General features: G+C 37.7%; 1 protein-coding gene across 4 annotated transcripts in view; it reads right to left on the minus strand.

Moving 5' to 3' along the window:
- Positions 1–10,024: 10,024 nt before the first annotated feature.
- Positions 10,025–17,171, minus strand: part of NIPBL (NIPBL cohesin loading factor) — a 197,335-nt gene continuing 190,188 nt past the window's right edge. For 3 of the 4 annotated variants that reach the window (XM_032625187.1, XM_032625188.1, XM_032625190.1), the window contains 2 exons: positions 11,576–11,764; positions 10,025–11,013 (listed from right to left, as the gene is read on the minus strand). In XM_032625187.1, the coding sequence (XP_032481078.1) occupies positions 10,648–11,013; positions 11,576–11,764 (555 nt within the window). In that variant the 3' untranslated portion in view covers positions 10,025–10,647. Of the gene's footprint in view, positions 11,014–11,534; positions 11,765–17,171 lie in introns of all 4 variants that reach the window. The other variant, XM_032625189.1, reaches the window with a different exon arrangement.

Here is a 17,171-nt window from a genome sequence, read left to right on the forward strand (position 1 = left end):
TGAAATTTAAAATATAGCTGAAATAAAAATTTTAATAGCAGAGTTAGAAGATAAAGTCAAACTCTCAAAGATAGACTCAAAAGACCAAAAAAAAAAAAAAAAAAAAGAGCAAAAAACGTAACTGAGGAGATCAGTCCAGGAAGAATAATATCGTGACTAACAGAAATTATAGAGAGGGGCTTCCCTGGTGGTGCAGTGGTTAAGAATCCGCCTGCCAATTCAGGGGACACGGGTTCGATCCCTGGTCCGGGAAGATCCCACATGCCGCGGAGCAGCTAAGCACATGCACCACAACTACTGAGTCTACGCTCTACAGCCTGCAAGCCACAACTACTGAGTCCATGTGCCACAACTACTGAAGCCCGTCCACCTAGAGCCCATGCTCCACAAGAGAAACCACCGCAATGAGAAGCCCACGCACCACAACGAAGAGTAGCTCCTGCCTGCTGCAACTAGAGAAAGCCTGCACACAGCAACGAAGACCCAACACAGCCAATAAATAAATAAATAAATAATTAATTAAAAAAAAAGAAATTATAGAGAGAAGAAACCAAGGGGAAGAAATTAACAAAGAAAATTCTCCACAGCTAAGAACACAGATCAAAAGTCTATAAAATGCCCTGTAGAATGAATTTCACAAAGAGATCCACTAAGAAACACCATAGTGAAATTTTACAATATGAGAAATAGAGAAAATATCCTAAGTTTCTAGAGTGGGAAAGCACAAGTCATAAACAAAGGAATAATCGTCAATATGGTAGCAGCCCTCTTAACAGCAACAACACAGGCTAGATTATGGTGAAAATACTTTCAAAGGGAAAAGTTTCAATTTAGAATTCTAGACTCAGCTATCAACCATGAGGTGAGAATAATGACATTTTCAGACATCTAATGATTCGAAAATTTTGTCCTTATGTGTCCATTCTTAGGAAACTACTGCAGGATATGCTCAAGCAAACTGAACATTTTTAAGCAAAAAGGAGGAAGTTTTGGGTTCCAGACATGGGTTCTGGATCCTACCAGAAGAGGGATAGAAAAAGTCTGGTAGAACACCTTTGCAGCAGTCCTGAAAAATCGGTCCAGATTGGTGCAAAAGTAAGAACAGCTCCAGGAAGGAGTTTCTTGATGGAGGAATGCAAGAGGAGCAGGGGGGGAGAAAACTCAAACAAATGAATGATATGAAAGAAATCTGTAATTCTTTTGGAGCTCTATGTGGAAATTATGTAAGTGAAAATGCAAAGCAATTTCACTAAAGGGAAAACAAGAATATACAATAAAGGAAATGTATTCATAGTAAACTTAGCTCTGATTGAACAATATTTACATAGTTTTATATTACATAAATTCCTATTAAATATACTGATATCCATACTGGGAGGAGAGGGAAAGACTATAAGAGCCAAGTCTTTATCATAAAAAAGTCAATAGGGGACTTCCCTGGTGGTCCAGTGGTAAAGAATCCACCTTCCAATTCAGGGGACGCGGGTTCGATCCCTGGTCGGGGAACTAAGATCCCACATGCCGCGGGGCAACTAAGCCCCTAGAGCCTGCATGCCACAGCTAGAGAGAAGCCTGCACGCTGCAACAAAAGATCCCACATGCCTCAACAAAGATCCCGTGTGCCGCAAAAATAAACTAAAATAAGTCAATAGATGATAATATAATTCAATATCTAAGTTCCAGAGTTAATAAATTGCAACAGTACATTCTTTAGAAATATGCATGTTAGCTACCCAAGGAAATCAGAGTGGTTGCCTGTAATTATATTAAAAGCCTGTCTCATTAAAATCTATCTTGGAATTACTCTGAACTGTATAAAAAGCAGGATTTTAAAGATTCAGTTGACAGTTTTAAGCTATCCAAGACTATTTTTCTCTTTTTTGGTTCCTTTCCTTACTTCAAATCATGGTTATTCCTCATGGGCTGTCCTCCAGATGAATCAGGGGTAAGTCATGTTGTCTTTTGTGTGATATCTACCCAGGAATACTTGTCTCACTCATCAAAACTTACTAAGGAAATTCACACCTGTTCTCTCCTCGTTACAATTTAATTTTTAATTGTTGGCCATTATTTTAGCCTACCAAAGCTATGTGACCAACTTAAACATCCTAACCACTTCTACAAATAAGGCTACTTCTCTCCTTCTACCACCACCACCCCAGCCAGAGTTATCATCATCACCTTCCAAAGGGCGTTACCGGTCCCCCTCATATCATTGTCAGTGCTCTTTAAAAAATGCAAATCTGGACTTCCCTGGTGGTGCAGTGGTTAAGAATCCGCCTGCCAATGCAGGGGACACGGGTTCAATCCCTGGTCTGGGAAGATCCCACAGGCCACAGAGCGACTGAGCCCGTGTGCCACAACTACAGAGCCTGCGCTCTAGAGCCTGCGAGCCACACAACTGCTGAGCCCATGCGCCACAACTACCGAAGCCCATGCACCCTAGAGCCTGCGCACCACAACTACTGAGCCTGCATGCTGCAACCACTGAAGCCCACGTGCCTAGAGCCTGGGTTCCGCAACAAGAGAAGCCAGCGCAATGAGAAAACCTCGTACAGCACCAAAGAGTAGCCCCCGCTCTCCACAACTAGAGAAAGCCCGTGCACAGCAATGAAGACCCAATAAAGCCAAAATAAAATAAAATAAATTTAAAAATAAATAATTAAAAATGCAAATCTGACTTCACAAAAGCAAATCCCTGTTCCACTTCCCACCTATCTTAATTTCTTAATGGCTCCCCATTGCTCATAGGACATCCTTAACATGGCCTACAAAAGCGTGATTTGGCCCATCTATTTCATCAGCTTCATCATTACTCTTTTTCTCTGCCATTCACAGGAACTGCAAAGTTTTAAGCAATATGCGCTTTTCTTCAGGCCCTTTGCATATGCCTTGTCATCAACTTGGGATTCTTCTTGCATCCCCTTCTTTCATCTAATTTTTTTTCCCTCAGACTTTATAGAGTTCAACCATCATGTCCCTAAGGAATGAACTGCTGGGAACAACAAAAAAAAGAGAAGTTCTCCCTTTTATCAGTGGTTCAACCAACATTATTTGGTATCTATTATATATATTACATGTCAGGCTTTATCCGAGGATTAGTTTCACTTGGAGAAGGAAGCCTTTCTTGTCTCCCCCAACCCTCCAGACTATTTTAGTGCTACATACTCTCATGATTTCTGTTACTTTTCCTTTTAAGCACTCATTTCAACTGTAACTTAATAACTATAATTGTGTACTTTGTGGTTAATTTCCTATCTCTTCCACTAGAAACACAAGCTTGTTGCCAATGGGTCCAGCACAGTTTGTTGCTGATAGTATGCACTCAGCAAATACTTGTAAAATAACTGAATTTGCAAAAACTAAAAGTAATGAACCAGTGTCAATACCAAGTGATCTCCAAGACAAACAGTATGACAGGAAAAAAAAGAGGTAGAATCCAATGCTTTAAGCTCAGGAAAGGAGTGCAGAATGTAACCTGTGATTCCTTCATCTCTGCAGTACCAAACTCCACCTGTTCACTTGATCCATTCATTCCTATGGTCACGTTCCCTACCTGGTTTCCAGAACCACTCTACCTCAGAACTCCCACAGTCCTCTGACTTTATCACTCCACTACTCCACTTCCGCCACTCTCATCCTACTTGCTCTCCCACTTCATGGAGACCTCTGAACTTTGATCCTTCCATTTTCTCTCAATCCAGCTCTTCAACTATGCCCCCAACAAACTCCCACTCACTGGCTCACTGGTGAGTCACTGGTGAGTCACTGGTGAGTCACTCCTGCGGTGCAGCTGAGTGCTGCTGGGAAAAATAACGCAGTTTGGCATCTTCACAACCCCCCACATTGTAGCCAGTGAGTGCTTTTTCTGAACCACAACCCTGAGGATATTTACTATTTAAAGCCCTTCCAAACTCTTAAATACGCTTTTTAGGCCCTTTATTATCTGCTTTTCTCTCTAGCTTCACTAGTCAGCATTTCAGTACTCTGTTGTCTCTCTTCCCGCCCTTGCCACTCTCCCTGATTCTCATTTATTTCTCAACTCGACCACAATCTGGCTTTGCTCTCATCCTCCCTGAAACAACTCTCCCTAAAATTTACCATTTACATCCTGAATGGCGGGATCAAGCATTTTTCAGTCTCAGTCTTACTGTGGCATTTCATGTGCTGCTCTCTACCTTCTTGAAACTCTCTAATCCCTTAGTTCTGGATTCTTCCCAGATTTCTAATCATTTCACCTGCCTCCATCACAAATGCATATTTTCTTGCTGCACCTTAAATGTTAGTAGCCTCCAAGGTTGTTCTTTGGCTCTGCTCTGCTTGCTGTAACTACAGCTTACGTGGCTGATGAGTCCCAAATGTAGCCCTTGACCAAACGTCCCCCCGAAAGTGTCATGTTCCCACCTTCTGCACATCACCTGAACATCCCATAGGCACTCACTTTCAACAGATTTAAAATTGAACCTAGTCATCTAAAGGAGAGAAACCCGATAGCTATTCTAGACAACTGTCTTCTTTTACCTTATCAGTCAACTGTCAAGTCTTGCTGTTTTTAGTTCCTAAATACATCTGCAATCTCTCCAATCTTCTTTATCCCTACTATCATCATTTTCCTAGTTCAGGCTCTAACCATCCCTGAGACTATATTGCACTAATATCCTCTTCTTGACACCCTTAAATCTATCCTCTAGTAGCAGCCGGAGTGAGCTTTCAGTAATCCCTTGCTTAAGGTCCTTCCACTCCCTACACATTTAAATTCTCGTAATTCTGTACTTACCTCTCCCTAGTTCTGTAACTTCATTTTTCGATACTTTACTACCCACACCCTGTGCTGCTCACACTTCAAGTTCCCACTTAGCATGGCTAAATGATTTTATTTACCAAACTTCATGTAACACTTATTTCTGAAACAATGGCTTCAGACTATGTCTTCTGACTTCTCATCAATCCAAGTTTTAGTCTTCTATATTAAGCCAGGTAATGTAAAAGATAACTAAAAATAGAACACATAAAATATTAAATTTTGGGCTTCCCTGGTGGCACAGTGGTTAAGAATCCGCCTGCCAATGCAGGGGACACGGGTTTGAGCCCTGGTCCGGGAAGATCCCACATGCCGCGGAGCAACTAAGCCCGTGCGCCACAACTACTGAGCCTGCGCTCTAGAGCCCACAAGCCACAACTACTGAAGCCTATGCACCTAGAGCCCGTGCTACGCAACGAGAAGCCACTGCAATGAGAAGCCTGCGCAGAGCAACAAAGACTAGCCCCCACTCACCACAACTAGAGAAAGCCCGGGCGCAGCAACGAAGACCCAACGCAGCCAAAAATTAAATTAAAAAAAAATATATATATATATACATACTACATTTTACCATATCCATTTATCTAACAGGATGGTAGGCATCTCAACAGTTATTTAGCCATCAAGTAGCCTTCATTCAGATCTCAACGTGTGCCTGAAGAATGACCTGACGAAATCTTCCTTATTAAGCACATCTGGAGGGTTGCTCTTGGCTCACTCTTGGCTCTATGTAGCTTATAGGTAACAAGTCACCTCTTTGAGCTTTAACTTCACCTTAAAAAGAAGGGTTTGTATTAGAAAGGATCTCTTAACTTGTAATCCATAGATTTTCAAGTCAGGTCATTCATACATAGACCTGGGTGGGGTAACCATAAATCCCTTGAAATTGTATGCACAATTCTGGATATAAATTTGTTCAGTTTTCTAAGGAGAGAGAGTTCATGGTTTTCATTAGGTTCTCAAAGAAGTTCATGAATTACAAAGTGGTTAAGAACATCTGGATTAAAGGATTTCTCAGATTCCTCATATTGTGTAATTCTGTATTTTTAAAACTATGGAATGTGCAGATCCACTGTTGGTCTAGCTTTTATGACAAACCTAGATTATAATTACTTTTCCCTTTCATTTCAGAATCTAAATCTAATAAGGCTAAGCCTAAATTATAATTCTAGGCAAGTTATGATCAAGCCAAACTTACAGGCATGTCTTAGCAGAAGGCAGGCTAATGTCAAAGGTGAAGACCCTAGAACTACTTGACAAAGTAACACAAAATAACTTTTCATTTCTAAGGGTCTAAGTGACTGAGATTAAACAATGACTGAAAAAAATAACAAATACAAACACAGAGGCAAAATTCCATTCAGCAAAAACTGTAATGCCTATGAACTATAGAGTAAAAAATAATCAGTTTGTAGTCCACTTATTTCAAACAATAATTAACACAAAAGTTTCTAACAGAGGGACTATAATCCTAGGGTATCCTCTGTTATCTATTTAAACCTCTGTTTCCTTACTTCAGTTCTTTATCTCCAATTGCTTGCTTGGCATTTGCCAAGTAGAATTCAAAGGATGTTTATCACCATCTGTCTGAAAACTAGACCTATCTCCTTACTTCATTATCTCTGTAATGGTACCTCTGTTCTAATTATCCACGCTCAAGAATAAATACATGAAAAAAAAAAAAAGAATAAATACATGAGTTTGGATGAGAGACGACTCTTAAATGTACAATAAATTCAGGTAAGAAAAATGATTACAAACCAGAAAATAACTGTTATCCCTCTATTTAGAATTAACTATTTTCTTAAGAACCCAAAGACTTTATTCATGAAAAATTTGCAAATAAAAGGCAGATGAAGATACATTTAAAAACTAAAAAAGGACATATTTTGAGGAAAGTGAAAATATGAACACTTACTGGATACTTGAGGTCAAGGAGTATTTAACATTTAAAGATATTTTTATAGATGAAATAACATGATGCCTCGGATTTGTTTCAGAAAAAGGAGGGAGAGGAGTGTATAGGGTATAATGCAAACAAGCTTGATCAGAAATTCAGAATTGATTGAAACTGAGTGGTAACTACATGGTGGTTCCATGACAAAAAGTTAAAATAGTTAAATTCTGATGAGAAAAAAAAATTGTGTGCACATGGCATCACTATGAGCAACGAAGCCATACACAACGGGAGTCTTAAAAAGGAAGGGTGGGTTGGTGGTTTTCTCTTGGTTGTCATGCAAAACGTATGAGGATTTTATGACCACTTGGTCAATATACTATACAAACTGGAATTTGGTCAGTGACCTTTCTATCATACCAAATTTACACACAAATGTTTCTCAGATGGGACCAATAGGACAAGTGAATTAAAAAAAACCTTCACATAAATAAAAATCAATTTGTGTAATAAGTATCTCCTATGACAAAAATTAGCTAAGGGTTAAACTTCATAAATAGTTTTAAAATGAGCAAGGCAAAAGGTTCACACAAGCAGAACTTTTGTAGAGCAAACATTACTATCGAATGTTTCAAATTATTATTTTTAATGGGTAATCTGATGCATTTTATATTTGCAAAAGTAATCTTATTCCAGTTGATATCAATATTTCTAAAGATGCAGACTACCTGGACATTAAGATAGGGACCAGGATGAGTGCTTTATGCAACTAAAAATGGTGTGTGGGAGAACCATACACCTTCCTGGTTAAATTCACTTTCTAAATGAAGGTATGATAAATTTGCTTGCTGGTCATGAAATCTATTGGGTTGGCCAAAAAAGACTTACCTGTCTTCACGAAACAGACTACAGTTGTTACAAATTGCCGTGTCCTTCAGTTTACCTGCTAACAATTCAAATACTCAATATATTAACAGAATAAGCCATATACTACTTTCCCCTAAAAGTTCAGAATTTCTTCTCCTAGAGATTACTAAATTCTATTTCCTGAATTTGTATCTTGGTACGGATTTTTTAAAAAATGACCCATTCGTCAAAATAACAACAAATAATTTAAATAAGAAAATATTAAATTTCATATTAATATAAAAAGTGAAGGCATACTTAGAAATGTTCATTTCAAATATAACCTCTTTTCAATACAAATCAATAAAACATGGTACAGCTTACTACTTATCAACAAACTACAGATTGAAATTTGTAAATTCCCAATACACTTCAAAATTTTGATTTTGTACAATTGACTGCCAAGGCCTTAACTTATTTTAGTGTTAAGACCTAAAATCACATTTGAGAAATCTACTTTTTGAAAACCTTAGTTTGTATATTTAAGGGTTTCATCAATTATACCAATATATTAATAGCTAAAATATTGGAGCTTAGAATAGATGTAAAATTCCTGAAGACAGCAATTCATCTATGACCAACCAAGCTAACAGAAGCATTACTCTAAATAGGATCCCCAAGTATATATACTCCAAGGATCCTTTAAGAACTGTTTACTTTCCAAAAGGATCCTCTCCTTTAATGCTTGATGTTCATTCAATTAACTTAGAGTAGTGAGATACAATTACTCCAACTCCAAATTTAAATCCCTATTATAACATTTAAAAGTAGATTACTGAATCCTGCTGAACCTCAGTTTTCCTTATCTACAAAATGGGGAAAAAAGATTTAACTAGCAGAGTTTTTGTAAAAATTAAAAGACACCATGGGGACTTCCCCGGTGGTGAAGTGGTTAAGAATCCACCTGCCAATGCAGGAGACAGGTTCGAGCCCTGGTCCGGGAAGATCCCACATGCCGCAGAGCAACTAAGCCCGTGTGCCACAACTACTGAGCCTGTGTTTCTAGACCCCGCGTGCCACAACTGAAGCGCACGTGCCTAGAGCCCATGCTCCGCAATGAGAAGCCACCTCGATGAGAAGTCCACGCACTGCACAGTAGCCCCCACTCGCCGCAACTTGAGAAAGCCCGCATGCAGCAACGAGGACCCAACGCAGCCAAAAACAAACAAACAAATAAATAAATGTTCCTTAAAAAAAAAAACACAAACACCATGCATCACTGAATGTCAGCATTCAAAACTGGCTGTTTTTTTTTACCCACATCTCTATTCTTTAAAATTCTAGAGGCTGGGTTTTACATTCTACTTTTCCTAACTGGTATTTTACTCTTATTGATATATCATTGTTGTTTTCAAAAGCCACCTCAAATCTTTTGCTGATAAAACTCCAGAGGCGAAAAAACCCAATCTATAATAGCTTTGTCCCACGTAGTTCATGGTAAAAAGGAAGAGGAAACATGCAATTAACTGGAAGAAAAAGAAGAATGAGAAAACATTTCCTTCAAGAAAATGTTCTGAAATAATTCCACATAGGAAATGGATCCTGTAAAGGTATTTTCATAGTGGTTTAATAGGTGTTCACAAAAAGGTATTTTATGGCAATGTCACTCTTCCTCACAAATTGAGTATCTTCATTTATTGGCCAATTTCATAAAACTTAACATTCTAGAGGTCAGATTTAAAAAGCTGACTTAAAAATAGTACATATTTTTAAAAAGACTTAACTTTGAAACAGACCTCATCCCCTGTAAATTTTAGGCATTACTATTTCTGAGCATCAACTATGCAAATCAACTAATTAAATACCCACCTCCCCATCTGTAGTAACACATAAATGACAACTGCTCCCAAAAGATGTATAAAACATTTAGAATAGAAAATGAGTAAACATTTTGTTTTTATGTTATTATGTTATTATGAAGTGTCATAGTCATCTCAATTCTATTTTGAAAATAACACATGGCATAATTTTAACTAAGAGAAATGCTAGTTTTCCAAAATAGCATGACTGTTACCTTTCCCCAAGACTGTTATCTTTTCCCAAGGTTTAAAAAATAAATATTACCATCATGACATTACTAGAAAGAAATTGAAGCATACAAGGAATAAACTATAGTTTCTTTTTATATCAAAATGTACTCTTGAAAATGTGTTTGGCACAGTGCTAAATCATATATAGTTAATACTAAATATTGCAGGATACAATAAAACCCTGGAATTAATTGTTTACACCCTCTTATGGGAATGAAAATAATAGATACCAATTATTCAGAAGTCAGCCTATACAAACTGTATAAACAATATTTTATGTTTTGTTTTGAAAACCAGTGATATAATAAATTTTACATAAAAGACTGTAAAATAATATAAATGGATTTAAACAGATCTTTACAATAAGAAATTCAAATGGAAACAGACAAGTAACAAAGAGAAGTAAAAAAATTTATTGCAGTATTCGCTCCACCAGATTGCCTGGGGATCCCTTTTCTTGTATTGTTTTCAGGGTGACCTAATACATCAAAATCTACATTTACAAAAACTCCTTCTGCAGATAGGTCATAGATACTGCATGCTTTTTTTTTTTTTTTTCCAACAGAATAAATTATATATCCAGGAGATTCTGCCATTTTACAGCCTGGAAAAAACAATGCTTCCCTGGAAACTGGGCTAAGCTAAAGAAAGCCATCCGCTGCTAGGTTAAACTCCAAGAACACTTTATTAAGAACATTAACAGACTAATTTCCAACATTCACTTGTTTATTTTTTAAACAGAAAGTTTTTTTTCCAAGATATAAACAATTTTTGTTAAACTATAATACAGTGGGAGTAAAAATGAACTGAGAATCTGTTTCTGCTGCACAACAGCGAAGGGAGCTCCCACAAAAATGTTTTGCCCAACATTTCCTTCTTTTGTTCCTGCATCCCAGGTTCCATTCTTACTCTTCATAAAACTGATTTTTTTTTTTTTGCCAGAATGTTGATATTTCAAGTTTCTCTGCCTTTAAAAAAAAACTCCTGTAAATTTGGCTGCATGTACAAATTCATTAGCTGGAAGTCCCGTCCTTGGCGGCATACAGGGATCGTAAAGTCTGAACAACTTTATTAGTCAGCTTATTAGCACTCGTTAGAGCAATTTTTTTGTAAATAATGTCTGACTCTTTAATAGTGTCTACCCAAGGCACCAGTTTGCGGCCATCACGGCGCTTAGCCTCAGTCCAGGAGCCACTGTAGGAGCCTGCCATCCACTGAACACTGAAGCCATTGCTGGTTTTCTGTACTACTCTTGCAATTTGTGGTCGATCTTTGTACTTTGGACAGCAAATAGCGATGACATCCATGACGTCAACACTTTCATTCATCTGTGCTGCCAACTCCGTAGAGTCTGAATTTCGTTTTGACCTTCTCAATGACTAAAACATTGGGAGGGGGGAAAAAAGACCAAGTGTTACACAAAATAATTTTAGTGAAATTATTGTTTTTATTGCTTTTAATCCCTTGACGCCGGGAGTTGGGATTTCCCAGCACACTTCCATTGCCGGCAATGAGACGCACCGTGACCGCCAGCGCCAAGGGGTTAACATATACTTGTAAAACCATGTAACTCTTAATTTGTACCCGTGTCTTTACTCTTATTGATATATAAAATTATATATACATATGAACCATAAAGCTACATAAAACTTATCAACAATAAAAAAGGATAACACACATTAATACAATCCAAAGAAAAATTAATAACCCTTTATGCTGGATAAATCTCATTTCTGTTTTTTTCTTTTTTATTGTCTTTTATGTTAAACTTTCTACAAAAGGATGTATAAATGGATAAGTAGAGAATTTCTATCTACAAAATGTTTTCTCTCATAAGTATTACATTACTTGGTGTACATTTAATAGACTGACATATATAAACACATAAAAATCATTTTACGTAATACGCTGCGAAATACGTTGACTCCTCCTCCGCCTCACCCCTGAAGTGCCTCCTCCTCTATCCTCCCCATCACTTTCATCATCTTCTGTCTCTGCTGCTGCATTATTTTTAGGGCTGCCTCCTCCAAGCAGCGAGGTAATTGCTTTGTTCCGAGCATTTGTGCTAGCTGACACCTCCCCTTCTTCTTCCTCTTCATCAGGGTCCAGATGTTCCATGAGAAGTTTGAACTACAAAAATTAGATATTAATTTAGAATTTTAAGTAAATTTTTTTCAAGTAAGACTGCCAAATTCCTAAATGTTTTCCTTTATTTAAAATTTTTTTCCTAAATGTTTTCCATGGTAGTGGTTTGGTGTGGGTGAAACAGACTTTAGCTATTGTCCAAGCTGGGGGCTGGCAAACATTTTCTGTAAAGAGCCAGATAGTAAGTATTTTTGGCTTTGCAGGCCAAAATGTAATACAAAAATGAATGGGCATGGCTGTTTCAATAAAACTTTATTTTACACAAACAGGCAGTTGGCCAGATTTGGCCCATAAGCCAGATGTTGCGGACCCTGATCCAAGTTATCAAGCAGCCAAGTGATTACTAATTATTGACAGACTTTTAAACATTTCTGCCCCCATTTTCTGCTCTCCACCAAGATAAGAGGATACAACAGGAAACAAAAAATGCTGAAGAATTTTAAAGAACTAAAATAAATGTCAAATTTAGAGTACAAGGTTTGCAGTCTATGAATAATATGAAAACCATTGTGTACATTACATTCTTGGTCAAAAAAAAATCATTATTAGTTGTGTTCAACTACCAGCTTTAAGTAGATTAAAATTAAAGTCTTTATTTTTACTTTTTAGGACAATCTCGAAAATATTTTTAAAACGTTAAAAAATTTTTATTCTGGTAAAATATACATAACATAAAATTTACCATTTTAAAGTGTTTAATTCATTGACAGTAAGTATATTCACACTGTTGTACAATCATCACCACAGTCACTTCAAAAACTTTTTCATCATCCCCCAAAGAAACTCAATCTGTACCCATTCAATACTCCCCCCATTCCTGAGACAGTGGATGCAAGAAGAACTACAATCCTGCAGCCTGTGGAATGAAAACCACAACCACAGAGAGACAAAATGAAAAGGCAGAGAATTATGTCCCAGATGAAGGAACGAGATAAAACTGAGAAAAACAACTAAATGAAGTGGAGATAGGCAACCTTCCAGAAAAAGTATTCAGAATAATGACAGTGAAGATGACCCAGGACCTTGGAAAAAGAATGGAGGCAAGGATTGAGAAGATGAAAGAAATGTTTAACAAAGGCCTAGAAGAATTAATGAACAAATTGAGATGAATACAATAACTGAAATGAAAAATATGCTAGACATAATCAATAGCAGAATAAGAGGCAGAAGAACGGATAAGTGACCTGGAAGACAGAATGGTGGAAATCACTGCCACGGAACAGAATAAAGAAAAAAGAATGTAAGAAAATGAAGACAGCCTAAGAGATCTATGGGACAACATTAAATGCACCAACATTCGCATTATAGGGGTGCCAGAAGGAGAAGAGAGAGAGAAAGGACCAGAGAAAATATTTGAAGAGATTATAGTTGAAAACTTCCCTAACACGGCAAAGGAAATAGCCACCCAAGTCCAGGAACTGCAGAGTCGCAGGCAGGATAAACCCAATGACAAATATTCCAAGATACACAGTAATCAAATTTACAAAAATTAAAGACAAAGAAAAATTATTAAAAGCAACAAGGGAAGAATGACAAATAACATACAAGGGAACTCCCATAAGGTTAACAGCTGATTTCTCAGCAGAAATGCTGCAAGCCAGAAGGGAGTGGCACGATATATTTAAAGTGATGAAAGGGAAGAACCTACAACCAAGAATACTCTACCCAGCAAGGCTCTCATTCAGATTCCACAGGGAAATCAAAAGCTTTACAGACAAGCAAAAGCTAAGAGAATTCAGCAACACCAAAACAGCTCTACAGCAAATGCTAAAGGAACTCCTCTAGGTGGGAAGGAGACTAGCAACTTAAAACAATCTTGTACATATACAGACTGCTATATCAAAACCTCATGGGAACAGCAAACCCCAAAGCTACAATACATACACACACAAAAAAGAAAAAGCAACCCAAACATAACACTAAAGATGGTCATCAAACCACAAGAGAAGAGAACAAAAGAGGAAAAGAAAGAAGACCTACAGAAACAAACCGAAAACAATTAAGAAAATGGCAAAAGGAACACACATACCGATAATTACTTTAAAGGTAAATGGATTAAATGTGCCAACCAAAAGACACAGGCTCACTGAATGGATACAAAAACAAGACCCATATATATGCTGTCTACAAGAGACCCACTTTAGACCTAGGGACACATACAGATTGAAAGTGAGGGGATGGAAGAAGGTATTCCATGCAAATGGAAATCAAAAGAAAGCTGCAGTAGCAATACTCATATAGGACAAAATAGACTTTAAAATAAAGACTGTTACAAGAGACAAAGAAGGACACTACATAACAATCAAGGAATCAATCCAAGAAGAAGGTATAACAATTGTAAACATATATGCACCCAACTTAGGAGCACCACAATATGTAAGGCAAATACTAACAGCCATAAAGGGAGAAATTTACAGTAACACAATAATAGTGGGGGACTTTAACACTCCACTTTCATCAATGGACAGATCAGCCAGACATAAAATCAGTAAGGAAACACAGTCCTTAAATGACACATTAGATCAGATGGACTTAACTGATATTTATAGAGCACTCCATCCAAAAGCAGAAGAAAACACATTTTTCTGAAGTGCACATAGAATATTCTCCAGGACTGACCACATCCTGGGCCATAAAGTGAGCCTTGGTAAATTTAAGAAAACTGAAATCATATCAAGCATCTTTTCTGACCACAACACTGTGAGATTAAAAATAAACTCCAATAAAATGACTATAAAAACACAAATACATGGAGGCTAAACAATATGCTACTAAACAACCAATGGATCACTGAAGAAATCAAAGAGGAAATAAAAAAAATATCTAGAGACAAATGAAAATGAGAGCATAACGATCCAAAACCTATGCGATACAGTAAAAGCAGTTCAAAGAGGATTATAGCAATATAACCTTACTTTTGGGAAACAAGAAAAATCTTAAATAAACAACTTAACCATACACATAAAGCAACTAGAGAAAGAAGAACAAACAAAACTGAAAGTTAGTAGAAGGAAAGAAATAATAAAGATCAGAGCAGAGACAAATGAAATAGAGACAAAGAAGACAAGAGCAAAGATCAATGAAACTAAAAGCTGGTTCTTTGAAAAGATAAACAAAACTGATAAACCTTTAGCCAGACTCATCAAGAAAAAAAGGGAGAGGACTCAAATCAATATAATGAAAAAGGAGAAGTTACAGCTGACACCACAGAAATATAAAGGATCTTAAGAGACTACTATATGCAACTGTATGCCAATAAAATAGACAACCTGGAAGAAATGGACAAATTCTTACAGAGGTACAGTCTCCCCAGACTGAACCAGGAATAATTAGAAAATATGAACCAATTACAAGCACTGAAATTGAAACTGTAATTTAAAAACCCCCGAGCTTCCCTGGTGGCGCAGTGGTTGAGAATCCGCCTGCCAATGCAGGTGACATGGGTTCCAGCCCTGGTCTGGGAAGATCCCACATGCCATGGAGCGGCTGGGCCCGTGAGCCACAACTGCTGAGCCTGCGCTCTAGAGCCTGCAAGCTACAACTACTGAGCCCACATGCCACAACTACTGAAGCCCACATGCCTAGAGCCCGTCTGTGCTCTGCAACAAGAGAGGCCACTGCAGTGAGAGGCCTGTGCACTGCAGCGAAGAGTAGCCCCCCTTGCTACTGGAGAAAGCCCGTGTGCAGCAACAAAGACCCAATGCAGCCAAAAAACAAACAAACAAAAAGAAACTCCCCAAAAACGGAAGTTCCGGCCCTGATGGCTCCACAGGCAAATTCTATGAAACATTTAGAGAAGAGCTAATAACACCTATCCTTCTGAAACTGTTCCCAAAAAGTGCAGAGGAAGGAAAACTCCCAAACTCATTCTGTGAGGTCACCATTACCCTGATACCAAAACCAGACAAAGATACCACTAAAAAAGAAAATTACAGGCCACTATCACTGATGAACGTACATGCAAAAATCCTCAACAAAATACTAGCAATTCAAATTCAACAATACATTAAAAGGATCATACATCATGATCAAGTGGGATTTATCCTAGGGATGCAAGGAGTTTTCAAGATCCACATATCAATCAGTGTGATACACCACATCAACAAACTGACAAAAACCATATGATCAGGACTTTCCTGGTGGCGCAGTGGTTAAAAATCTGCCTGCCAATGCAGGGGACACAGGTTTGAGCCCTGGTCTGGGAAGATCCCACATGCCGTGGAGCAACTAAGCCCACGTGCCACAACTACTGGAGCCCCCACGCCTATAGCCCATGCTTCGCCACAAGAGAAGCCACAGCAATGAGAAGCCTGTGCACTGCAATGAAGAGCAGCTCCTGCTTGCTGCAACTAGAGAAAGCCCACACGCAGCAACAAAGACCCAATGCAGCCAAAAATAAATAAATCTGTATATTAAGAAACCCCCAAATGATCATCTCAGTAGATGCAGAAAAAGCTTTTGACAAAATTCAACACCTATTTATGATAAAACTCTCCAGGAGTGGGCACAGAGGGAACCTATCTCAACATAATAAAGGCCATATAAGACAAACCGACAGCTAGCATCATACTCAATGGTGAAAAGCTGAAAGCATTTCCTCTAAGATCAGGAACAAGACAAGGATGCCCACTCTCACCACTTTTATTCAACATAGTTTTGGAAATCCTAGCTACGGAAATCAGAGAAGAAAAAGAAATAAAAGGAATCCAAATTGGAAAAGAAGACGTTAAACTGTCACTGTTTGCAGGTGACATGATACTATACATATAAAATCCTAAAGATGCTATCAGAAAATTACTAGAGCTCATCAATGAATTTGGTAAAGTTGCAGGATACAAAATTAATAGACAGAAATGTGTTGCATTTCTACACACTAACAATGAAAGATCACAAAGAGAAATTCAAGAAACAATCCCATTTACCACTGCATGAAAGAGAATAAAATACCTAGGAATAAACCTACCTAAGGAGGCAAAAGACCTGTACTCCGAAAACTATAACATGCTGATGAAAGAAATCAAAGAAGACACAAACATTTGGAAAGATATATCATGTTCTTTGATTGAAAGAATAAATATTGTCAAAATGACTATACTACCCAAGGCAATCTACAGATTCAATGCAATCCCTATCAAGTCACCAATGGCATTTTTCATAGAACTAGAACAAAACATCTTAAACTTTGTATGGAGACACAAAAGACCTCCAAATAGCCAAAGTAATCTTGAGAAAGAAAAATGGAGCTGGAGGAATCAGGGTCCCTGACTTCAGACTATACTACAAAGCTTTAGTCATCAAAACAGTATGGTACTGGCACAAAAACAGAACTACAGATCAATGGAACAGGACAGAAAGCCCAGAAATAAACCTACCCATCTATGGTCTATTAATC

This window comes from Phocoena sinus, chromosome 3 (genome assembly GCF_008692025.1).
Source record: "Phocoena sinus isolate mPhoSin1 chromosome 3, mPhoSin1.pri, whole genome shotgun sequence".
NCBI classification, from domain to species: Eukaryota; Metazoa; Chordata; class Mammalia; order Artiodactyla; family Phocoenidae; genus Phocoena; species Phocoena sinus.